Below are 25,967 nucleotides of genomic sequence, written 5' to 3' on the forward strand. Positions count from 1 at the left end.
TTGCATGTGCTTTATTCTTTACACAAATGGAATGAATGCATGGATTATTTACACTTAGCAGACATGTAAGCAGTACAGTTTCTGTAACCCCTGGTTAGATTTTGCATAGCCCAAACCAGAGGAAGCTTATATAACATCCTGTCAAAGAGAAGCACATCATGAAGATCCCATAAATTATGCAGCCTATACAGCCCTGCGCATTTTAAAACGTCAATGAACATATTCAAAGGGGAAATGGATATCAAAAAGGAAAATGGTTTTTTTTCTACTCCATTGGGTACTAGCAAATACCATTTTGTTTAATGTTTGCTGATGCTTTGCTCGGGTTTATGCTGCCCCCAATTCAATGTTTGGAATTAAGGCAGCAAACATGGGTTCTAGGATTCAACGTTATACAATGACTTAATATGCTTGATTAAAAATTCTTAACTGTGGTCCTAAACGTTACGTGCCTCAAGTCTACTGAGGTTGACTAACTTCGTAGTATGAAAAAATAATGTACTTTCTGAAAGGCACGAGCATTACAATAATTTATATCTAGGTTAAGCATTTCTCTTGTACCACCTGATGTCTGTACATTCATCGTCCTGCTCTTCAAAGCTCGAGTTTGATGTGGAATCAACTTAAGTTACTGGGTTATAGTGGCTATACATAGCTAATTAAGACAGACCCGTTAATCAGATTGTTCTATTTCACATTTCTGTTGTATAAAAGCAATATTGTCTAAAGAAGGCAGTACATTTATGAATATCAGGGGACTACCATCTAAGTAATCAACGTCCATTTTGATTTGTTGTCAAGATGGCTTTAATGATGGGTAGCGCCATATGACTCAAAGGAATTGCCTTTTATGTTCAAGTTATTAATGTAATATATCTAACTACCTCACGGTCATTCCATTGTATAGATGTTAACCTTCAAAAATTAGAGGAGATATAGGAAAGGAAAACATATATCAGGAGGTCTTCTCTCTAAATCTGACAGATTGTGTAAAAGGCAATCACCCAGTTGGATTTTCTCGGCAAAAAAAGCAAAGAAGTCATTTAAAAATAGAGCTATCCAACAACATGGGTATCTCGTTAAGACTTGCATCTACACAGCTGGTAGCCTAGGCATCTATATGGAACCTTCAGTAAAGGCAACTGGTTGTTTTTTTCTGTCTGAGATACTCTCATTTACATAAACAAATGACTGAAGTTGACTTTAAGAATTACCATTTCATGGAAGCCACACTACATAAAAGCATAATTATGTTTGGAAAACTGTGAACGTTATTTAAAATAGTTGAAATATGACACTACACATGACCCAGAAGAAAAGCACTTGCAAAACACCAGCATGATGGGGGATAGCTTGATCAGATAGCTTGGGGTCAATGACTTTTGTTGGCCTTCTATTCTGTAGTCGCTTTCTATGTATGAATATTCACGATGTAAAGATTGCTTTTTTGAAATAGTTAAGCCCTTGCGCTAAGGAAAAGGACCCAGAGAGGAAAATAAGTTTGCTGAAGGATTAGGGACTGAGGAGCAGACAAGATGTAGCTAGAGTCAAGATCACTATGCACCAATAGCAAAATAGGAGGGAAAAAGAACAAATAGAGTATGACAACGTTTTTCAAATCTGTACAAGTATAGCAGGATGTCAACGTAAGAATTCATGAGCGGTCATTAAGTTGTGATGATTTTTTGGTTGTGCTTAGGTTCTGTGGTGCTACACACTGTGCCAGAACATGAGAATTAGCACCAGTGACTGGTCTGGCACTTTCCTTTTAAGAGTCCAGTATATTTATTTGTTTCTAACAGTGAGCAAACTATTTTATATTAATGAGAATAATTTGTCACTAGGCTTAGCAATATTAGCACCAGTACGGTCTGAGACTCCAAGACTGTTTGTACTGTTTTGCTGTTTTTTTTTTTTTTTAATTTTTTTCTTTTTGTTCACACATCAGAACTGCTGCAACAGAAAGATCATCTAGAGAGCACCATGTGCCCATCACATAAATCGCAAAACATCAAAATATAACACAAATGGAGGTGTAAACCGTACGGGACATTTGATATATCACCGTCCATCATACATGCATTCAAATGAAAAACAGTAACACCTCTAAAGTTTGTAGCATCAACAGTGGAGAAAATAATCCCTCGACCAGACTCATGAGAAAATTGGTTACCACAGTATGATGCTGATCAATAAAGCACAGATAACAAACCAAAACATTTGCTAATCAAAGATACTATATTAGAAAGCTTGCATTCTGAATAGAAACTCAAAGAAACAGATGCAGTCACTTCAAATCGAAGCTGGGAGTCGGAATGGATTTGATAGATTTACAAGCTGTAGGCCTTGCACTTATGAAAAACCCTTGATGATCGTGAAAGGAGAAAAGGGCAAAATACAGCTGAAAAGAGAATCGACAGCTGCAAGATGGAATTAAAGCATTTTGTGAATAAATTAGGCAAAGCTAAAAATAATATTCTACAATTTAGCAATGATGTTCTTCAGAAGAGAAATCTTTTTCAAAATCATTCAACCTGTTATTCCCCCTGGAAAATGTATCATTCTAAAATGGTCATTAATCTTTTTTTTTTTTTTGCAAGAAATATCATAGAGGGGCATAATCGAATGAAAACGTCTATCTCCATGGGTGTTTATCTCCGAGAACGGGTCTGTGAAGGGGCGGACCGAACCGTATTTTCAAAAAAAATAGACGTCCATGTTTTATTCGACAATTTGTGAGCTGGGCGTTTTTGTTTTTCAGCGATAATGGAAAATGAAAGCGCCCAGCTCAAAAACGAATAAATCCAAGGCATTTGTTCGTGGGAGGGGCCAGGATTCATAGTGCACTGGTCCCCCTCACATGCCAGGACACCAACCGGGCACCCTAGGGGGCACTTTTACAAAAAAAAAAAAAAAAGGTAAAAGAGCTCCCAGGTGCATAGCACCCTTCCCTTGTGTGTTGAGCCCCCCCAAATCCCCTTCAAAACCCACTGCCCACAAGTCTACACCATTACTATAGCCCTAAGGGGTGAAGGGGGGCACCTACATGTGGGTACAGTGGGTTTGGGGGGGTTGGACGACTAAGCATTAAGCAGCACAATTGTAACAGGTAGGGGGGGATGGGCCTGGGTCCATCTGCCTGAAGTCCACTGCACCCCCTAACAACTGCTCCAGGGACCTGCATACTGCTGCCAGGGAGGTGGGTATGACATTTGAGGGTGAAAATAAAAAGTTGTGAAACATCATTTTTTGTGGTGGGAGGGGGTTAGTGACCACTGGGGGAGTCAGGAGAGGTCATCCCCGATTCCCTTTGGGGGTAATCTGGTCATTTAGGGCACTTTTTGGGGCCTTATTCGTGAAAAAACAGGGTCCAGGAAAAGTGCCCTAAATTCTAGCTACAAACGCATACTTTTTTCCATTATCAGCGAAAGGCGCCCATCTCTGTTCGAGTGATAACCATGCCTCAGTCCCGCCTTCACCACGCCTCCGACACGCCCCCGTCAACTTTGTACGCTTCTGCGATGGAGTGCAGTTGAAAACGTCCAAGTTCGGCTTTCGATTATACCGCGTTATTCGTTTTTGTGAGATAAACGTCCATTTCCCGATTTAGGTCGGAACTTGGGCGTTTTTCTCGTTCGATTATAAGCAGGGATTGAAATCTTTGACAGATATTTGTAGTGTATTTTGTAAGGCAGAGAAAAAAGCATAAAACTCATGGCGTGACAATAGATTATCTTTGGGTTACAGCAAGAAACTGTGTTGGACCGAGAGATTAAATATCCCACAACCTTGGTTTAGGAAGTCACTAGAGAATTAATCCATCCAATATCAGTTTTTAGGAATATTTAAGGACAAAAGCTATTCAGTAAGACTGGGAAAATAAAAATAAATGAATCAATATTCAACCCTTGTGGGCAGCAATTTTTATCTGGATTGTGGGCGGTACTGAATATCCATATAGAGCAGGTAGGGGACCTTTCACTAACGTGTGTTAGGATTTACAGTTAATGCGGATTAATGTGGGATTTTACCGTGCATTAGCTGCAAGTCTAGCACAGTAAGCAGGGGAGGCATTTGTAGTATTTTGCGTTTTTCCAGACGTGGGTTAATGTACCCATCAGCATGTGGTATCTGCTCGGAGTTAACGCGAGAGCACTTAGGGACCCGTTTACTAAGCAGCGTTTTAGGCGCATTAATGTTTTTAACGCGTGTTAACCAAGTGCGCACATTAACCATGTATGTGCCTACAATATCCTTATAGGCGTTACAGGGTTAGCGCGTGCGTTAAAAACACTAACGCACCTTGGTAAACAGGGCCCTAAGTGCACGGTGAGTATAACATGGTACCTGACTAATACTTCCACACACATTCCCCACTCATGCCACTCCCCAGAGAGAAAAATTCTGAGGAAATCATTAATGTGCGGTTTACTGCACGATAACAGGCAAATTACAGCAAAATGCCTTAATGTGGTTGCATGTTAAGTTTGCTTTCACACATTAAGGACCAGATTCTATACATGAAGCCTAAAAATTCAATGCTAAAATGAATTTCACCTAAGCATATTCTATAAAGTATGCCTTAATTTAGGCGTACTTTAAAGATTAAGCCTAAATTTCCACGGTTTATAGAACACACTGAGCACCCATCCACGCAGCTAAATTTAGTCATGGGTAGTTTACGCCATGTAAAACCCGATATAAATGCCGATGCCTAAATTTTGCCCAAACCGGGTGTATTCTATAACAATGCGCCTAGATTTTAGAAACGTCCACAACCCACCCGTGGCCGCACAACCTTTCCAACCATGTGACTTAGAATTTATGCGCAGCACATTACAGAATACGCTCAGACTGTTCTGCATGTAAATTCTAATTCATGCCAATGAGTGTCAATAATTGCTTGTGAATTGGCAATTATCAGTGCTGATTGGCTTGTTAACCAATTAGGCTGTGCACATATGCTTCGATTTCCATGCAGAAACCTTGGCATGATATATAGAATCTGGGGGTAGCTGTGCATTAACCCCCGGATTCTATGTAAGGTACAAAGTTGGGTGCACTTCCAAGATGCACATACAAAGAAATTATATAGGGGTCCTTTTACAAAGGAGCGCTGGCATTTTTAGTGCTCACTAAAAATAAGCATGCGCTAAATGCTTGAGACACCCATAGGAATATATGGGTGTCTCTAGCATTTAGTGCGCACTAAGAACGCTAGGGCACCTTTGCAAAAGACCCCCATAATGAGCTCTGAAACATCAAATAATTGGGTGCTATTAAGCAAATACTGATATTAATTGGCACTCATTAAAATTTGTGCACACATCTGGATACACGCTTATTCTATAAGCCACAGTGCCTAACTTTCATGGTGCATATCTAAAAGGTGGGCTTGGCGTGGAGTCTATTGTTGGAATGTCCTCATCTTGTAATATTTTGGTCCGATGTCTGGGGAAGATTGAAAGAGATTTTTGGTTTCCACAAATCTTTTTCACCCAAATATATAATCTGGAAATCTGTTTGCATCTCATTTCTCTTTTCAGAATATGATAAGTTACTGTTTGACTTCTTGGTCTCAGTTGCATTGAAATTGATCATCTCGCACTGGAAAGACAATTCCCAAGTGAATGTGGTGCTTTGGTGGAACTGGATTTTACTATACAAAAAAATACGAGCAGTCGGGCGTAAATTCTACTCCAGGACATAAAACTGGTCTTCAAAAATGGAAATCTTTAGACCTTTTTCTCTCAACTGCGGCCCGCCAGTGGCGTAGGAAGGGGGGGCGGGGTCCACCCCGGGTGCACGCCGCTGGGGGGTGTCGGCTCCGCGCTGGTGCACTGCCCTCTCTGCCCCGGAACAGGTTACTTCCTGTTCCGGGACAGAGAGAGAGCACTGAACCAGCGTGGAGCCGACACACCCCAGCAACGTGCAGTCGGGGTGGATCGGCCCTCCCGGCTGTCCCTCGCCGCAGGTATGCGCTCCGGGGGGGGGGGAGGTATGCGCTCCAGCGGGAGGAGGGTGCGCCGTGCTGCACCCGGGGGGGGGGGGGGGTGCACAGCGGCGACCTGCCCCGGGTGTCAGCTTCCCTCGCTACGGCTCTGCGGCCCGCCATTAGGATTTGGACTCAGCTTTGTGCACTTTATTGTGTACTTTATTCTGTTACACTATCTTTCTGCTTTTGATGTATTTAAAAAAAAGTGGGCGTAGCCAAGGGCATGTCAGGGCATTCTAAAAAGTTGTGGGCAGAATTATAGAATACTGTCTAACAACGCCTAGCTCGGGCACTGGCATTTACACCAGGTTTTAGCGGGCATAAGTCTGGTACCCAATAGTTAAGCATGGGATCCACTCTAAATCCTATTCAATATAAGGTGTGCACCCTTCATAGAATAACATGTAGCTTTGAAATTCCCTCCTAAGTGCTTAGTAAAAAGGCCCCTCAGTGCTGGAGCTATTTGGCTAGCAGTGATATTGAGACTGCTATCTGGATAAATTTAGGACAGTTTTTGCACTGTCTCAGTATTACTGTTCTCTCGATAACTCCCCACTCTGTCCTTGCACCACTCCAGCACTATCTGGACAGTGCCGAGGCGGTCTGTAAGGATATTCATAGAAATATAGAAACATGATGGCAGATAAAGGCCAAATGGCCCATCCAGTCTGCCCATCCTCTGTAACCCCCAACTCTTCCTTTTCCTAAGCGATCCCACGTGCTTATCCCATGCTTTCTTAAATTCTGAAACAGTCCTCGACTCCACAACCTCCACCGGGAGGCCATTCCACGCTTCCACCACCTTGTCTGTGGAATAATACTTTCTTAGATTAGTCCTAAGCCTAGTCCCTCTTCACTTCATTGTATGCCCCCTTGTTCCAGAATTTTCCTTCAGTTGAAAAAGGCTCACTTCCTGTACATTAATGCTCTTGAGCAGTGGCGTTCCTAGGGGGGCTGACACCCGGGGTGGATCGCTGATGCGCCCCGCCCCCTGGGTGCAGTGCCCCCCGGAACAGAGCGACGCCCCCCCCACCGGTGAACCCCCCCGAGCCCCCGGTGAAAGAACCCCCCCTGGGTGCACGCTGCTGGGGGGGGGGGGGTGCCGTGCGCCTGCCGGCTCTTCGTTTTCATGCTCCCTCTGCCCCGGAACAGGAAGTAACCTGTTCCGGGGCAAAGGGAGCATGAAAATGAAGAGCCGACAGGCGCGCGGCACCCCCCCCCCCAGCGGCGTGCACCCGGGGCGGACCGCCACCACTGCCCCCTCCTTGGTACGCCACTGCTCTTGAGATATTTAAACATATCTATCATATCTCCTCTCTCTCCCTCCTCTCTTCCAGCGTACAGCTAAGATATTAATCTGGACAATGGCTACAGCTATCTAGATAAATGCATTTGAATATTGGCTGACCTTTATTAGAAAGCAATCCAGAGGCCCAGAATATTTAGGGAAAAATACAAAGCTGCTAGTGCTTGGGTTTTCAGTCCAGCTGTTCAGATTTATTACCAGCTTTAATACACTGTACATGAACTATGGGAATCTGCTTCAGATATCTGGAGCTACTCTTCTGTTAGATTCAAACGAAATACTTTCCTGTCGTCAGTACACTATCTGTGAACCTCATTATCCCTTTGAGATACAGTATACGGAGCTGCTCTTCTGATGTCACAGACCTGAAGCTGAGCAGAACTTCAATCCGTTCAGAACGCTGCCGCACGTCTTATATTCCGCCAGAACCGATATACTCATATCACCCCTCTCCTCAAATCACTTCATTGGCTTCCGATCAGATATCGCATACAAGTCAAGCTCCTCCTCCTTACCTACAAATGCACTCAGTCTGCGGCTCCTCACTACCTCTCCACCCTCATCTCCCCCTATGTTCCCGCCCATAACCTCCGCTCACAGGACAAAGCCCTTCTCTCTGTACCCTTCACCACCACTGCCAACTCCAGGCTCCGCTCATTCTGCCTTGCCTCACCCTATGCCTGGAACAATCTTCCTTTACCCATACGCCATGCCCCCTCCCTACCCATCTTCAAATCTCTGCTTAAAACTCACCTCTTCAATGCTGCCTTCGGCGCCTAACCTCTCGAGAAATATAAAATACCCCAATCTATCCACTCTATCAGATTAACTGTTCACTCATCCTCTAGATTGTACACTTGTCTTTAGATTGTTCTTGTCTTTTAGATTGTAAGCTCTTTGAGCAGGGACTGTCCTTCTATGTTAAATTGTACAGCGCTGCGTAACCCTAGTAGCGCTTTAGAAATGTTAGTAGTTAGTTAGTTAGTAGAAAGCATATTAAGTATGTTTCCACTATGATGTCAGTTTGAACTAAGAGCAAAAAGCTCCCATTTCTATCACCAAACGGTCTAATTCAGGGGTCCATTTAGTAAGCTGCAGGAAAAAGGGCCCTGCGGTAGCTGTTTTTCTTGCATGCCAGGGCCCTTTTTACCACAGCGGGTAAAAAGCCCCCCCCCCCCCAAAAAAATGGCCATGCGGCAAAGATAACTCTTACCATGTTGCCATGCAGCGGGGAGAACTTACCGCCACCCACTGAGGTGGCGGTAAGGGCTTCTGCGGAACCTGGGCAGCGAACGTTGATGCCTGATTACCGCCGCGCTAGAAAAAAAAATGATTTCCGGAGTGCAGGAAATGATGAGTGCTCGACCCGGAACTACCGCCGGCAGCCGTGTTGGGCCGGCGGTAGTTCAGATTTAGCCTACAGTTCATTGGGCTTACCACCGCTTTTGTAAAAGACCCCCCCCCCCCTAAATTAACCGAGAACCACTGATGCAACTTCTTGGATTCCGTAGGCAAAAAGAAAATTAGTTTGAAATTTTGACAGTATGATTGGAAACGACGCCTTCCTATTTATGATGTGATGTTCTACAGACGTTAGGGAAGACTCGTGTACGTAAAAGGAAAAAAGAACCGTTGTATTCTCATTGCACACTTTGACCTACCTTCAATTTCCTATGATCAACACTTCAGATGAAAGGAGAACCAATCTGTGATTTTCATCTATGTAGCATCATTTTCCACCACTATAACCCTCTTAGGATAATATAGAGCAGCCATTCTCAAGCCAGTCCTCGGGACATGCCTAGCCAGTCAGGTTTTCAGGATACCCACAATAAATATGCAGGAGATAGATCTGCATACAATGAAGGCAGTGCACGCAGGATCTATCTCATGCATATTCGTTGTGGATATCCTGAAAACCTGACTGGCTAGGCGTGTCCTGAAGTACTAGGTATAGAGGTGATAGTTCTACCCAGGAAAATACAAAGAAACCTAACATAAAAAGAGTAAAGGTGATACTAACGACATGTCTGGATCACATAGCATACCAGTCCTGAACCATGAAGACCACCCCCCCCCCCATTCAAAGCCCCAATTATGGCACCATACTCTAAAATAGTGACATAATTCTACAGAAGAAACCTCTTGCAGTTGAGGAAAATAGATCCCCCAACCCCCCCCTCCTCAGGCTCCTTTTGATATTCTCATTGTAATTAAGCCATATTAGAACCTAATCTTGAACTTGACAGCCCAGAGGATTGGTCCTCATGAGATTCAAAAGGTACTAGTTCACTAGGAAGGCATTCACAGCATTTTGATGACTAAGAGGCCAAATAGATGAATAGATCCCAGCAGTGGTGTAGCCTCAGGTGGGCTTGGGTGGGCCAGGGCCCACCCATTTATGGCTCAGGCCCACCCAACAGTAGCACATGTTTAGTAGTAACTGGTGGGAATCCCAAGCTCCGCCAGCTGAAGATTTCCCCCTGATGGTAACAAAAACACTCCACTCCACAACATTGGCACCTGCGCATGCTCAGTTTTCAGTGCATTCCTGCTGCCAAGGTGGAAAGAAGCGTTTTCCCACCAGCTGAGATTTTTTTTTTTTTTTGGAGAGGGGGAGAACACTTGGTGCCCACCCAATTCTTACCTAGGCCCACCCAAAATCTGTTATCTGGCTACGCCCCTGGATCCCAGTGCAGACCCATGAGTTTTGATATCAAAATGTTAATTTGATGTACTAGTCTGAAGCTCTAAGGAACAAAAGACACTACTGAAATCTTGTCTAAAAATATCATCTGTCAAGATGACACTTACTGGTAATCTGAACACTAGACTGAATGAATGAATGGACTTGCCTCGACTTGAGTATCTGCATTAGTTATAAGCTAGTTTTGGTTTATGTTCACCCTGTATGTGACAGAAAACGGAGTCACATTTCTGGCAGTCAAATGTGAAACAATACACTTTTATTGACAAAGCGTCAATCATAAAAAGACCAGATACAGGGCCGTGTTTCGGCAGGAAACTGCCTGCGTCAGGGGTCACAAATGATCTGTCAAGGATGTACCTGGAAATTACAGAAGAAGCGATGAGATGACGTGCTGAATGCAGTGGAGATAGTGATACTTGATGGGAGAGGTTATCAATATGAAACAATATTGTTTCCCACGCTATGTGGCTTCGCTGTTTAGGCAAATTATTTGACTGCTGGAAGTGTTTTGGTTCCCCCCTACTCTGTTTTCTGCTGCTTTTAAAATAGGGTGTTTCCTCCCCTTCCTTTTGGTTGGTGGCATCCCCACCCTGTATGTGAATCACCATTTAAACATAATTCTCAGAAGGTGGATTACTGCAGAAGTCTCCAACCTGACAATTATCTATCTCGGGCTCTACCTTTCACTTGATTATATTATAGGTTTTAATGAAGCCAAATTCCATATCATAATTACTGAATATTTCACATACTTCTATAGTAACTGTCGGATCAGTATTCAGCTGTGGCAGTCATCATACTGTTAAAAATGCTTGCTCTGTTATATTTAACACAGTGCTTACATTGAATGCTGCTACATGGCTAGGCTGTGGCACTGAAGATATGCATACAGCGACGTTTCAGAAAGGACGTACAAACTGGAATTGAGATGCTTAGGTTGGGATGTGTCAAGTTCCACTAGTATTTTAGAATAGGATCTGCTGATTTAATTGCGACATAATGCAAACGAGAGCAGTTTTCTGCTGAGCAGTATGCCGCAATTAAATCAGATGGTCCCTAAGGTTTTTTTTTTACTAAGATCCGGCAGTGGCGTAGCAAGGGCGGGGCGGTGGGGGCGGTCCGCCCTGGATGCACGCTGCTGGAGGGTGCAGAGAGCAGCCGCGCGCCTGTTGGCTCCGCTGGTTCCCTGCTCCCTCGGCCCCGGAACAGGTTACTTCCTGTTCAGGAGCAGAGGGAGCAGGGAGCCAGTGGAGCCGACAGGCGCGCGGCTGCTCTCTGCACCCTCCAGCAGCCAAGAATGCACCCGGGGGGGGGGCTTGATGTGCCGAGGAGGGGGTGTCATTGTACCGGAGGGGGGGGGATGTCGTGCTGCACCCTGGGGGGACGGATGCCATTGCACCGGGGGAGGGGGGTGCGCAGCGTCAATCCGCCCCGGGTGGCAGCCGACCTAGGATCGCCACTGAGCTCCAGTAGTGTTTTTAGCTTGCGGTAGAAATCAGCTGGTGGTAAATGGCGACACGCCGTGGGCGTCTCACCGTTTAGTGCCAGCTGATTTCTACCGTGAGCTAAAAACACTACCGTGGCTTAGTAAAAGACCCCCCCATAATCCCTTAAGCCACATTTCTTGTAAAACGCTGGTCACCATCCGTGGGACCTCTATCAAGTGATCTCAACAGTCTCGAAAGACATTTAGATAAGTGCCCTTTGCGGTTGTTTCAGGGCTTTTTTTTTGAGGGGTTACTGAGTACAAGCACCTTTTCCATTGTCTGTTAAAATTGACCCATGGTCCCCAAGTTTTAATGAAAGAGCTCAGGCTCTACACATCAATTCTGCCTTGTCATAGATTCTGTGACTGGCTGCAGGGGGCCTGGCTATTGTGGGGCGGGTCCCTCAGTGATCATCCCAACCCTGAAGGGTGGCCTGGCATTTGAATACCACTAACTTTTTCACTAAAATAAATGCACCGTTTATTATACACTACAGTCTAAGAAGTTTCATTAAAGATGGCGAGGCAGGTTTTTACACCTAAGAGGAGACTCACATAGATCTGTAAGGACGACTGAGTCCTGAGGCTTTTTAACCCTCTTATTTTTATTTATTTATTTATTTGTTGCATTTGTATCCCACATTTCCCCACCAATTTGTAGGCTCAATGTGGCTAACGTTGTTCTGTCATGGCAGTCACCATTACAGAGTAAAAGATACAATTAGTATTGCATAAGGAACATGGGTGACATAATAGAATTAAGCAATCAGTATGCAAAGGTCGTATTCGGAATAATAAAGCGTTAATGCGATACAGTTCTTATGATGGATCGTTGGAATATGCTTTGTTGAAGAGATAAGTCTTCAGTGATTTCCGAAAAACGATTAGTTCGCGTATTGTTTCCACATCAAATGGTAAGTTTGAAACGATTAAAATTGCACTGAACATCAACACTAATGATTTATAATGTGAGTAAGGTGTATATTTAACCTGCTTGGATTCACGGTGGTGATTTTTGGGTCCGTTCAAACTTTTGACTGTTTTCCAGATTGATTGATAATAATTTTTGGCACAGGTGGATTTTGCTGGAGTATCTGGATTGAAGTGAATCCTTGGTTTCTTTGTTTAGTAGAAGTTTGGGATCAGTATTTACACGTGCAGCTTACAGAATGCTGTAAATTATGTGCTAAAGAGCTGTATTTAGGCTCACGCTTTTACGTCTGCTATTGATGTAGAGGGGTATTTTTAAAAAACGCTCAACACCGAAAAAATATGTCCTACTCATAACATCCCAAAAACAAAAAGGTTAATCTCACAGCCATAATCAAGCAGGAAAAACATCTAGACTTCCTGTTCAATTGTGGCTACGAAGTGGACGTTTTTGCACGGAAAACATTCAAAATGAACAGCCATTTTCCAAATGAAACATCCAACTTTTGAATGACAAAAAAAAAAACCAGGGACATCAACATCTGTCTGGCATCATTTTCAAAATTATGGCCAGTGGGGCAGCCTAGCAGTTAGTGCACTGGATTATAAACCAAGGGACACAAGGTTCAAACCTCACTATAATTCTTTTTGTAAATGTTATCCCTCCAGTACTTGAAAAATACCTACTGTACTTTAATGTAAACCACTTCAAAGCCTTCAGGCTTGCAGGTTGCTTCTTCTGTTTCTGGAAGACTCAGAATTATTACAAAAAAAAAAAAAAGAGATGAAGTAGGCTCCCTTGGTTCATAGTCCACTGAACTAACCACTAGGCCACTCCTCTGACCTGCTTGCTGCTTTCTTCAGAATGGCCATAAAACCTGCAGCTGACATAGAGCCTGGTTGCCCAGTTTAGCTACGTGTGCATCTCAGGGTTGCATCCAAATTTGGGAGTGCAAATTTTGGCACCCTTTTTGTTTTGTTACATTTGTACCCCGCACTTTCCCACTCATGGCAGGCTCAATGCGGCTTACATGGGGCAATGGAGGGTTAAGTGACTTGCCCAGAGTCACACCAATGTGGCTGCGCAGGCTTCTGCTTCTGTGAGTCTGACGTCCTGCACGTATGTGCAGGACGTCAGACTCACAGAAACAGAAGCCTGCGCAGCCTTCTACATGGAATGTTGCTAGTGGAATAGCAACATTCCATGTAGAATCTCCATTAGTAGCAACATTCCATGCAGAATCTCCAATAGTATCTATTTTATTTTTGTTACATTTGTACCCCGTGCTTTCCCACTCATGGCAGGCTCAATGCGGCTTACATGGGGCAATGGAGGGTTAAGTGACTTGTTCAGAGTGACAAGGAGCTGCCTGTGCCTGAAGTGGGAATCAAACTCAGTTCCTCAGGACCAAAGTCCACCACCCTAACCACTAGGCCACTCCTCCATGGGGGTTAGTACCTTAGGGGCTCTTTTACTCATGTGCCAATTTGGAGCTACTGCTGGCCCAATGTGGGCGCCAGCGGTAGTTCCACCCCCAGCGCGTGGCAAAAAAAATGTTACTGTAGGGGGTTACCCAGCAGTAATCGGGCAGTGCCACATGCTGGCCAGTTACCACCGGGTTAGCGCAAGATCCTGTACCGCCACCTCAGTGGGTTGTGGTAAGCGCTCCTTTTTGGCCTTTTTAGCTGCTGTGGTAAAAAGGGCCTCAGTGAGCAGCAAAAACGGCTGTAGGGACCTTTTTACCGTAGGTTAGTAAAAGGGCCCCATTGTTTGGGGGCCAGGGGTCTTATATACTCACTAGCTTCTGGTAAACAATTCATTTCTTTTTGAATATCAGCCCCTGTATCATTCTCACCTACAGAATGCCAACCTTGTACCCAGAAGAGAAGAAACAAGAAAACAGAGGAGGCCCCATACGTCATCAGGAAACAGACAAGAGAGGCGACATACCAGACTGTTCCTGGTCCTGAAAACACCCATTGCAATAATGGAAACGTTTTGTAATTCATTCATTCTCGTGCCATTTATTTTATATTTAAGTCTATAAAACCTACAGCAATGCATGTCTATATGGTTTCACGAGTGTCGCAGTGTGATAATCAATCAGATTTATAAGGGTCTTTTAATAAGCCATGGTGGCATTTTTAGCAGATGAATATATGGGCATCTCTAGCATTTAGCGCACACTTATTTATAGAGCGTGCCAAAAACGCTATAGCATCTTATATATCAATTTACTCTGTGAATCATATTTGTGACCCCTGAGGCAGACGCCTTTGTGCGTCGAAACACGGACTGTGTCGGGTCTTTTGGATAACCAATAAAAGATTTTCTCAGCAACCATCTCCTGAGTTGGTTTCATCTGCGGTCAGCCTTTACTCCTCCTATGGTCATAAAGGCTTCTCCTGTTTGGTCCTTTTGATCTATTTATGTTCCCCCCTTGTGTAGAATCTTATGTAACAGAGAAATGGTCTACATTTTTCAACTGTGAAGACAGTAAAATTTACATGAGGGGTCTATAAGAGTCCTCTGTGCACATATATCCTTAGCAGTGGGAAAATGATCTTGGCTTTATTGATGAAGAATCTTACTAGATCCCTTTATGGTCTTAAATATTAAGGGGCACTTTTACTAAGTGTTGGTAAGCCCACCGCGGGCTTACTGTGCGTCAATCTGGAGCTACCGCTGGCCTAGTGCTGGCTCCAGCGATAGTTACAACCTCAGCGTGTGCCATTTCCAGCACTAGCGGAAATATTCAAAAAATATTTCCACAGGGGGTTACCCTGGTTACGGCTGGGTTAGCGCAGGAGCCCTTACCGCCACCTCAATGGTGCAATCTTACCGCATACCCATGTCTTGTTTTCAGCCTTTTTACCCACTGCGGTAAAAAGGGCATCAGCGCACGGCACGGTAGTGTAGGCGCGTGTATTGGGTGCGTACTGGGCCAGTTTTTACCATGGAATGGGAAAGGGGCCTGCTGTAAAAATGAAAAAAAAAAGTGCGTGACCAAAACTGGCCTGAGCCCTTAACGCCACCCATTGATCTAGTGGTAAAGGCTCACATGCAGTGCCGATTACCGCCGGAACCGGCGTCCACAGGAGGAAATACATAAATAATTCATCCAGGCGTTATGGGTGTGCGCCAAATCTGAAACTACCGCCAGGAGGGTGCGCTGGCCTGGCGGCAGTCTCATTTTGGCGTGTGCTGCACGCACGTAGAGCCTACTGCTGCTTAGTAAAAGAGTCCCTATGTTAAGCTGGTTTTGGCTCAGGCGCTAACTGCAAATATTCAGCAGTGCTAGCCGGTTAAGTTCCACTGAATATTTGTGTGGTTAACCATGAACAAGCAACTTAAGTGGGCCTGAGCCTCTTACACAGTGGCTTGACACTTCTCACATATCGGCCACTATATACTTGTATGGTATTGTATTGTAGGTTGCCCTTTGTGAGACCCTTCCTGTAATGTGAATGCCTGACAATCGCTTGAAGAGCTAATATACTGCATATTCACTTACTTCAAATAAGCTTAAGACATTACAAAATCACATTTATTTTAGTCTCTCTGGGATGCTGTAACAAAGTTTTGCCATATCTTCCTCTGCTTTTGAGAAAGTGAACAGCTTCTTTAGGCCAGGCTACACCACGGCTCTGATGAGGAAATGCGAAGGCCGAGAGGAATGCCGGGAAAGGCAAGCAAAACTGATTTATACCTAAATTTTAAGAGAGCAAATTACAATATTTAAAATGAAATAAAAGGTATAGTGCAAGTTTATGGTCACCTTCCATTTTACAATCGGACAAGGGTGTAAACATTTTGCCTTTCAATAAATTAATCTTTATAAAATTGTCCTACAAGTATAACTCGCCTCTACATTCACAATATTTTATGAAATTAGCCTATCTTTGTCTTGTGCCCTTTAGTACGATGCAATAATTTTCTCCATGTATTACTCTTTCGTTCAGGTTAGTGAGAGTCTGGTACACAATGATTGTATGTAATGGAAAAGCTCCCTTTCTCCTGCTATTAACAGAAATGTAAGCAATTATTTTTTTTTCGATTTGATAATGTTCTCCCCTGAAGGGAAGCAAGTATTTTGGATTAGGGAAACTGAAGATATGCGTAATTGCAGGAGAGTGGCGGTGTACCAATTACAGCAGGGCAACGATAAGCTTCATGAGACTAGAGAAGTGGGAACATTTTGTTTAAAGCAGTCCTCAACACTGAGTCCAGTTATTCAGACAGAACTGAATGTCTTTTTTGGGGGCACATGAGGTGGCTCACTCATTTCGATGACTCTTCCATATCAAAAGTATATGCTGTTTCTTTCATTATAAGTGGCGATTCTTGTCCTCCATTGATAGGAGTCTTTCCATTATCTGTTCTTTGGCTCGTTCAAGTCCTCCATGGCTTTGAACGCTTTTGATTGTGTGCATTCATTAAAAACAAACCAACCAACCAACCAAAAAACATACTTACTGCAAGAAACAAATGCAAGAAAAAAAAAAAGCCCCCAAACAGTGTGTTATTTCTATTCTTCTAAATAGTTGACGTCTTTTCATGACTGGAGCTGCAGTGGCTAATTCATAATTTTTCCTTGGATGGAATCCAGATGAAAGGCCCAGACTGTTCTTCAATTACCATTTTGCAATTGCTATATGTATCTTCTAAAGTGTCTCCTTGAACAATAGCTGTAATGATAAAACACATAGTCACTGCTCCATTCGATCAATGTTTCCCAGTAATTTTCTCCTCAGCGTGCAGGGATTGTTGTCTGCACAGACATTTTTCAGGCCTATCTGCACAGTGTTCAATGGAATGTCATGTAAACATCTTATACAAAATGAGACAGAGAGAATTATAAACCCAGCAGCATTAATCAAGAACATGAGAAAAACCATGTTGAGTCAGGCCACTGTTTCTCCAACAGTGGCCAGTCCAGGTCACAAAAAGTTGATCTGTTTCTTAAAGCTCTTTTCAAGGGATGAGCAATGACTCTCCAAGTTTATCTCTACCAGGGGCATAGCTACGGGTGGGCCTGGGCCCACCCAATCATGGCTCAGGCCCACCCAGTTTCGCCTGATCCTCCAATCAATTCTGTCTTAGGCTGCAGTGGGAGGAGTGCACAGCCATTAAGGAAATTGCCACCCAGCCTCATTGGCTCAGCTCACAGCCACACATGCAGTCGACACCCAGCATAAAAAAAACAGGAGCTCTCCTCTCCATTTATTTCAACTACCTGCGAGACTGCGACCGATTACCAGCCAAATTTGCAGGTCAGGCAGTCAGCCCCTCTAGCGCCGCACCACCACTGCTATGACTACTGCTGAAGCTGTTGAGTGCTCTGCTTCTCTCTCGCCCCAACGCCGATCGTCAGTCAGGATGCCTGCCTTGCCTTACCCCCGTTACCCGCGGCATTCAGACCGGCGCCACAAGGAAATTTCTGCCGCCAGTGTTATCTCTCGCCTGGTTCCTCGCACCGACTTATTTTCCCCTCCCATCCTTATTGTGTTGCTTCTACCGGGTGTCTTTGTATTCTAAATGATTGGGGTAGCAGGTACGATGGAGGACTGTCACTGAGAGGATGACAGATGAGGAATTGTTTTCCCGGATTCGTCTGGGAAGAATACTAATGACTGCACTACTACTACTACTGAAACAATGTGAGCTTGGAGCGCCGTCAGGCAGGGTTAGAAGTGACAGCATCCCCTCGCCATGCGATGCTGCAGCGTGGGCAAAGTTAGGAGGAGGAGGAGGTGGGTTCAAATCGGCACCGATCGCATAGGCCTGCCTTCTCCGGGACACCGGGTGTTCGTAGCAGATTGGGAAAGACTTAACATGATCTTAAAACAAGCAACTCCTCCTCCTCCCCTCTTCCAACAGCAAATCAGCCCAGCAAGCTTGTAAAGTGTTAAGGTTGGGGTTGCCAGGTGGAAATTTTTTTCCCACCCAATCCAGCCTAAAAACAGCCCAAAACCCGCCCAAACTCAAACCCCGCCCCTGACACCCCCACCCCCGCGTCATCACCCCGCCCCCGCCGTCATCAACCCCGCCCCCGCCATCATCGGCCCCGCCTCCCCCGTCACCGGCCCCGCCTCTCTCATCATCGGCCCTGCCCAGAACGTCACTAACCCCGCCCAAAACGTCACTAACCCTGCCCCCCGCGGCCGAAAAACCCGCCTGAAAACTGCCCAAAATAAAAAAAAAAAGCCCAAAAAAACCGCAACCCACCGCGGGCAAAAATTTCCTGCGGCGGGTCGCGGAAAACCGCCCAATTGGGCGGTAAAACCGCCCACCTGGCAACACTGGTGGCAGTAAAAGGGTTAAGGGCTGCAGTCCCTGAGACAGTACCATTGTTCTTATGAGGGGGAGACGGGAGAGAAAAAACACAGATTTGTTTTACATTCAGTGTGTATTTTTCATGTTAAAAGTCATGGTAGAGTGTTTTGAGTGGTGGTTGTTTATGAAGTGCAGAATTCCATGTGCCGAGGCCTTAAACTGAGGGTCTGGTTGGCTTTTTAGTTTTCCAGTTCGCCCTTCTCTTTGCTACGGTTCTGCTTCCTTGGGAAGTTGTGTGCATGGTAAAGCACTTTTCTGTACTGCTTTTGCACTTAACCTGCAGTTCGCAAGACAGCATTTTTGAAAACTTTCGTGCCTTTTACCATATGCTTACAAGGCAGAGTTCTTCTGCCCACCCATCTTGGACCCAGGCCCACCCAATATTGGGTGTCTGGCTAGGCCCCTGATCTCTACTAATCTCTTTTGAACCCCTCTTTTGACATCTTCTGGCAACAGATTTCAAAGCTCAATTATACACTGCGTGAAGCAAACTTTCTACATTTTGTTTTCAATCTTCTGGTCATTCTGATTTTATTAACTTCTATTGTATTCTCTTCTCAGCTGTCTTTTCTCCAAGTACTAACCTGTTTAGCTTTTCTTCATAAGGGAGGGGTTCTATCCCCTTGTTTTTGTTCTCTGAATCTTTTCTAGTTCCCCGAAGAGACATTTTCTGCCATCTGCATTAACTTAGGGGTCCTTTTGTTCAACAGTTAAGACAGGGGTAGCGTTACCATGAGGAGAACTAGGTGGTCACCTAGAGCACCAACTTTGGAGGGTGGCAGAAAGTGCCTCCCTGGCAAAGCCCTTGCAATGGTGGAGGGTCTGTGATCTCCTCTCCCTGCCATTAGCGCTGTCACCATCTCCCCAGGATTGGCAGTGGTGGTAATGGCAATAAGCAAAAAGTAGGGAGAGTAGGCTCTTCTCAAACACCGGAGGACACGTAACAATGGAAACAGAATCTTTAATGCAAGCCAAACAGAACGAGAGTCGTTCTGTTTGGCTTGCATTAAAGATTCTGTTTCCATTGGACAAACGTAGGGAGAGTAAGCTCTTCTCTAACACCGGAGGAGATGTAATAATGGAAACAGAATCTTTAATGAGTCGTTCTGTTTGGCTTGCATTAAAAATTCTGTTTCCATTGGACAAAAGTAGGGAGAGTAAGCTCTTCTCTAACACCGGAGGAGACATAATAATGGAAACAGAATCTTTAATGAGTCGTTCTGTTTGGCTTGCATTAAAGATTCTGTTTCCATTGGACAAACGTAGGGAGAGTAGGCTCTTCTCTAACACCGGAGGAGATGTAATAATGGAAACAGAATCTTTAATGAGTCATTCTATTTGGCTTGCATTAAAAATTCTGTTTCCATTGGACAAAAGTAGGGAGAGTAGGCTCTTCTCTAACACCAGGAGACGTAATAATGGAAACAGAATCTTTAATGAGTCGTTCTGTTTGGCTTGCATTAAAAATTCTGTTTCCATTGGACAAAAGTAGGGAGAGTAAGCTCTTCTCTAACACCGGAGGAGACATAATAATGGAAACAGAATCTTTAATGAGTCGTTCTGTTTGGCTTGCATTAAAAATTCTGTTTCCATTGGACAAAAGTAGGGAGAGTAAGCTCTTCTCTAACACCGGAGGAGACATAATAATGGAAACAGAATCTTTAATGAGTCGTTCTGTTTGGCTTGCATTAAAAATTCTGTTTCCATTGGACAAAAGTAGGGAGAGTAAGCTCTTCTCTAACACCGGAGGAGACATAATAATGGAAACAGAATCTTTAATGAGTCGTTCTGTTTGGCTTGCATTAAAAATTCTGTTTCCATTGGACAAAAGTAGGGAGAGTAGGCTCTTCTCTAACACCGGAGGAGACGTAATAATGGAAACAGAATCTTTAATGAGTCGTTCTGTTTGGCTTGCATTAAAAATTCTGTTTCCATTGGACAAAAGTGTTTGACACCGGTGTTTGAGAAGAGCCTACTCTCCCTATTTTTTGCTTCCGCATCCTTCTGATGTAGGGAAGTAGCGCACCTTGCTTTTGGATTTGGTAATGGCAATAAAACAGGAAAGTGTGATGCAGAGTCTTTGAACCCCTGCGTGCTATGTTCTGACAAACCAGCAGGTCTTGCTCCCTCCAATGCAGACTTCTTGTTTGGGTGGGGTTAGGACAGGCTGGACTTTCAGAGTACAGTATGAAGGGGTTCAAAGGCTCCGTGCCACACTTCTTTCCTGTTTTATTGCTATTGCCACTTCTGCAGGTCCCGGAGAGACGTGGCAGCGGTGGAGGTAAGGGCGAGGGCAAGACGGGAATAAGGCGAGGCAGCAAAAATAAGGGGTCACCTAGGGTGCCTAGAATCCTTCCTGAATTAACACGTGAATTATCCTGTGCTGTTAGCAGTAGTTACAGTTAACATGGTGGCTTGACACTTGCCACATGCAAATTCATGTATTAATTATATAGTGTGGAAAGAGGTGGGGAATAGAGGAATGGGCTTGGACTGCACCTTACATTAACCCATGGTAACTTATTGTGTTAACTGTTACCACAGCGGATAATACAGATCACTTAACATCACCCTCAGCAGATGGCAGTAAGAAACAAATGCTACAAACAGCGCTGAAAAATCGGTGCACATAGTTAGGCGCTGTTTATAGACTAGTGCTTAGCGTCGGGATCCGTGCCTACCTTTAGGTGTGAGAATTTGCACTAACTAAATCTTGTTGTAAATCATCGCAACTAAACTAGGTGCGGATCCCCCTTCTTCTATAGCAGCGCGCATAAATTGCAGGAACCTCTGATCTGCCCTTGACGCTCTCGTGGCCGTGCCCTCTTTTGGAAGCCACGCATAAGATTTTGCACGTGGGTCTCGGCGCTTAAAAACATGCATGCAAATTTTAATTAATGCCAATTAGCGCTGACAATTACTAACACCCTATTATCTGTGCTAATTGGCTTGCTATTCAGTTAAACTACATGCACAAATTAGGCGCACACATCCAAATTTCCATGCGCAATTTTTATCACCATATACAGAATTCGGAAGTAAGGACCAAATTCAATAATTGGCAGTGAAAAAAAAGTGCCCCCAGATCCTATATACGGTGCCTACAAATCTGTATGGAAACAGAAGCGCATTCTGTAACAATGCACATAACTTAGGGCTCCTTTTACTATGCGGCGGTAAGCCCAACATGGGCTTACTGCTCACTATTTAGGAAGTACTGCTGGGTTAATGCAGCAGCCCGGTAGTACTTCCCCTCCCCTACAACGCCATCATTTGTGGTGTGACACAAATTTGTAGTGCCGGATACTACCCGGTGGTAATCACCGCCCGGTTACCGCTGGGTTAGCACGGGAGCCCTTACCGCCACTTCATTTTGAAAACCTGGTAGAGTATTTGTAAAATATAGCCTATATTTGCATAATATAATTAGTGCCTGTGTGTATAGTGTTATGGATGTTATAGTTGGGGTTGCTATACAACTCTGTATCCTTAAGGCAGCGTTGAGCGATTCCTGCTACTGAACCTGGTGCACGCTGGGACTTTATCGTTTCTCTACCTTAAGAAAATACGACAAGATGACCATGGATACAATGAGAGTAAATTCAGGATTGACCAAGCGTCTCTCTAAACATTGCATTTTTTTGGTAACCTTATTTTGTAGCAGAACCTAATATTAGTATGTGAAGTATTACACGAAACAATCATATATATAGATAGATGCATTATTTCAGAGGAATGTAAGAGCTGAATGCAGTGGATAAATTGAAGGCACTGAAGAACATATATATGATACCTGTAAATAACTCTCCAAACTCTTGCTCTAATTTAATTGCTCGATCCAATGTTTTCTTGGCTTGTTCTTCTGTCAGGCGTTTATTCATCTCCCTAGGAAGACATTTTTTGAAAAGATATAATGTTATCAATTATTCCCTCTGTGAGTTGGAGCCTTTGTAGACTGTGAACATTTTTAAAAGACAGTCAAAATGATGTTGAAGTAGATGAACTTTGGAGACCGCACAGGTCTCTTCTCTATGTATGGTGACAAAGTCAAACCTAAACTACAGACCATATGAGCAACCAGGCAGTGCCCGAGGGCCCGGAGGCTTTGTGGGACCCAGTACTGCTCTCTTCCCTGTACAATACAACCCCCACAAGCCTCGGAGGGCCTTCCCTGGGCCTATCTTGAAGGGCCCTGGTGGTCTAGTGGCCTCTTTGGAGGCAGGAAAGAACCCCACCGTTTCCTGCCTGTTGCCTCTGCTCTCCCTGGCGCTGCTGTGTCTTCAAGTACTATAGAGACTTAAACTCAGGCTTATAAGGGAGTACAGCTTAACTAAAAGTACTATAGAGACTTAAAAAACAAAAAATTAAAAAAAGAAACATCGGAAGGAGGGGGTTTGTCTATGATTATAAGCATCATGAGACAGGGGTTCACCTGAATTGGTGTTAAAAATCACCCCAGTGACTGTATGAGACTTTCCCCAATATATAACAAAAGTCAATAGTTTTGTTTTCGTCCTCCCACCTTTACCTCTACTAATGAGTTTTTGTAACCAGTAGACAATATAATAGAGTATTTCCAATTATATTCCTAGGATAAGCAGCATAAAATTTGTTTTACTGTTCTGGGATTTTGCCAGGTATTTGTGACCTGGATTGGCTACTGTTGAAGACAGAATACTGGGCTTGATGGACCTTCGGTCTGTCCCTGTATGGCAATACTTATGTTCCTATGTACTTATGACTCATTATCTCGCTTTCAGCTTCCGTGCTTTCGGCTGCTAGCCCCGCATGTGGACTTGGAGGGTCCTCTCATGCTGTCTCACTTATGGCACCTTGGTGTGATGGGATCTGGCAATTGAGTCGATTGTGGCACCGTCTACTTGAAGGTCTTATGTGGCTGGATGTGGAAAGGTTGAAGAGTTCTTCACCAGAGAGGAAGGATCTCTCCAGAACTCCTTAGATGCTAAGTTGGCACACTATATTGTCTCCACCAAGTTGCGTGGCATTTCAAAGTGGGCCATCGTACAGCACATTCCAGGTTTTGCCTTTTTGTGAAGGCTTCTGGTGTGCATAATCCAGAGGGTGGCTTCTTAGTTCAGCATATGTTTAAAGGTTGGCACAGGTCTAAGCCCTGCCGCTGGTACCTGCCTCTTCTCTTTACTGCAGTCGCCTCTCTGAAGCAACTTCCTGTTTCCTCAGAGGCAGCCGCAGTAGAGATGAGGCTGGTGCCGGCAACGCATGGAAGGAAGGACCTCATTTTAGGCCGCCGCTGGCTTTTGGAACCCGAAGAAGGTAAACTCTGGAACGGGGTGAAGGAATGGGAGGGCTGCACCTTGGCAACTGGGGGGGGGGGGGGGGGGGGTGGTGGCATCTTGGCCCTATTTTGCCTTGGGCCGCCCCTGGGTCCAGGTCTATTGTTACTCTTTCTGTCTGTGGCAGAGTAACTCTTGTCTGTCTGGCTTTGACTTTGTACTCAGACTCCTTGCTGCTGATGGCAGGAAGTCCTTTTGGTTCATGTTAAGTATTGTTATTTGATAGCTCAGATTACTTATCTATCCCCTCACCAATGAACGAAGCTGTGGCCTGTTTTATTCCACCTGGTTGTCTGGCTAATTTCTAATAGTTCAATAGAATTGATTACTTTATATAAGACCGAAGGGGCTGAGTGTCTCACATCTCCTGTCAGACTGTATTTTAATTATGTGACCTTGATGTTCTTCCCAGGGGATGCCTGGTTTCTTTACATCTTGTAATCCGCATAGAGCTTTATGATATAGAGATGGAATATAAGAATCTTTTGTAATGCAATGTAATATACAATTATTCCAAAAAGGGTACACTCACATCAACGACTCCACTGATTTAGGCTTGATGAATATGGCAACGGGATACAGTTGTGCAACTTGCAGTCGTTTAATAGCATTTCCTGATACGTCAAGTATACAGTGCTTGCCCTGAAGATATATTAACAAAGTCAACATTTACATATGGCTTCAATTTCACAATATTCACTCAACAATAACAGAAGTACCCAGCGGAAATTTATTTACAGACTATAAGCCAACATGAGCTTCAATTTAGTGATGGTGGCCTTTATGAGCATGCAGATGTCCCAAGACGATGTCAATTAATAAATGAAAGATAACAAATGGGCCCACTTACATAGTAGATGACAGCAGAAAAAGACCTGCACGGTCCATCCAGTCTGCCCAACAAGATAACTCATATGTGTAACTTTTTGTGCATACCCGGAGCAGGTGGGGGGAAGAGGGGTTGGTGGTTGGGAGGCTAGGATAGGGGAGGGCAGACTTATACGGTCTGTACCAGAGCCGGTGATGGGAGATGGGACTGGTGGTTGGGAGGCGGGAAATACTACTGGGCAGACTTATACGGTCTGTGTCCTGAAAAAGACAGGTACAAATTCAAGATATGAGTTTATCTTGGGCAGACTAGATGGACCATGCAGGTCTTTTTCTGCCGTCATCTACTATGTTACTATGATTTGTACCTGTGCTCTTCAGGGCACAGACCACATAAGTCTGCCCAGTACTATCCACAGCTTAAAATGGCTTACCACAGGATGCTCTTAGGTGTCCAAAATGGCGCATGATATTCATGTGCTAAAAAATATTATAAAATTTTTGTCGGAGGGGGAGTGTCGGGGGGGGGGGCTAGAGAGTGGGCGTTCCTGTGCTAATCAGTTAATGTGGCTACATTACTGCGTGCTAACTGGTTAGTGCAGGATTACTTATAAAATAGGTGTCGGTAAGTACCCATGTGGTAATTTTTTTTTTAACAGTGACACACTAATAGTAACATTAGCGTATGGCCATTAATTCAAAAAAATTGAAAATCGTCCATTTTACTGCTGCAGTAGAAATGGCCTTAGCGTGTGGGGAAAACCCACTTTTTACTGCAGCTTTGTAAAAAGGACCCCAAAATAAATGAATTTAACATTGATTTTAGATTTGTAATCCAGAAGGATAAGACCTTACCCGTTCCGCCACATATCTTACGGACTGTACACTTGTTCCATATAAATTTTCATTGTACTGTCCGGCTTCTATAAATTTGTGCTCTTGGATATCCTTTTCCATTTGTTCTCTGGAGATCACAAAATGATAATCCCGTCCATCTACTTCATAGTCCCGCCTTGGTCTTGTAGTGTCTTTAGGCAACAAAGAATCAAATCAAATCAGAACA

The 25,967-nt window shown here is 44.2% G+C and overlaps 1 protein-coding gene across 3 annotated transcripts in view; it reads right to left on the reverse strand.

The window, feature by feature from the left end:
- Window positions 1-15,970: 15,970 nt before the first annotated feature.
- The window catches only part of LOC115468420 (disks large homolog 2), a 361,629-nt gene continuing 351,632 nt past the window's right edge, over window positions 15,971-25,967 (reverse strand). For all 3 annotated transcript variants that reach the window (XM_030200108.1, XM_030200106.1, XM_030200107.1), the window contains 4 exons: window positions 25,760-25,932; window positions 24,609-24,718; window positions 22,558-22,649; window positions 15,971-17,116 (listed from right to left, as the gene is read on the reverse strand). In XM_030200108.1, coding sequence (XP_030055968.1) covers window positions 17,010-17,116; window positions 22,558-22,649; window positions 24,609-24,718; window positions 25,760-25,932 — 482 coding nt within the window. In that variant the 3' untranslated portion in view covers window positions 15,971-17,009. The remainder of the gene's footprint in view (window positions 17,117-22,557; window positions 22,650-24,608; window positions 24,719-25,759; window positions 25,933-25,967) is intronic.

The sequence above is a fragment of the Microcaecilia unicolor genome, chromosome 4, assembly GCF_901765095.1.
Source record: "Microcaecilia unicolor chromosome 4, aMicUni1.1, whole genome shotgun sequence".
NCBI classification, from domain to species: domain Eukaryota; kingdom Metazoa; phylum Chordata; class Amphibia; order Gymnophiona; family Siphonopidae; genus Microcaecilia; species Microcaecilia unicolor.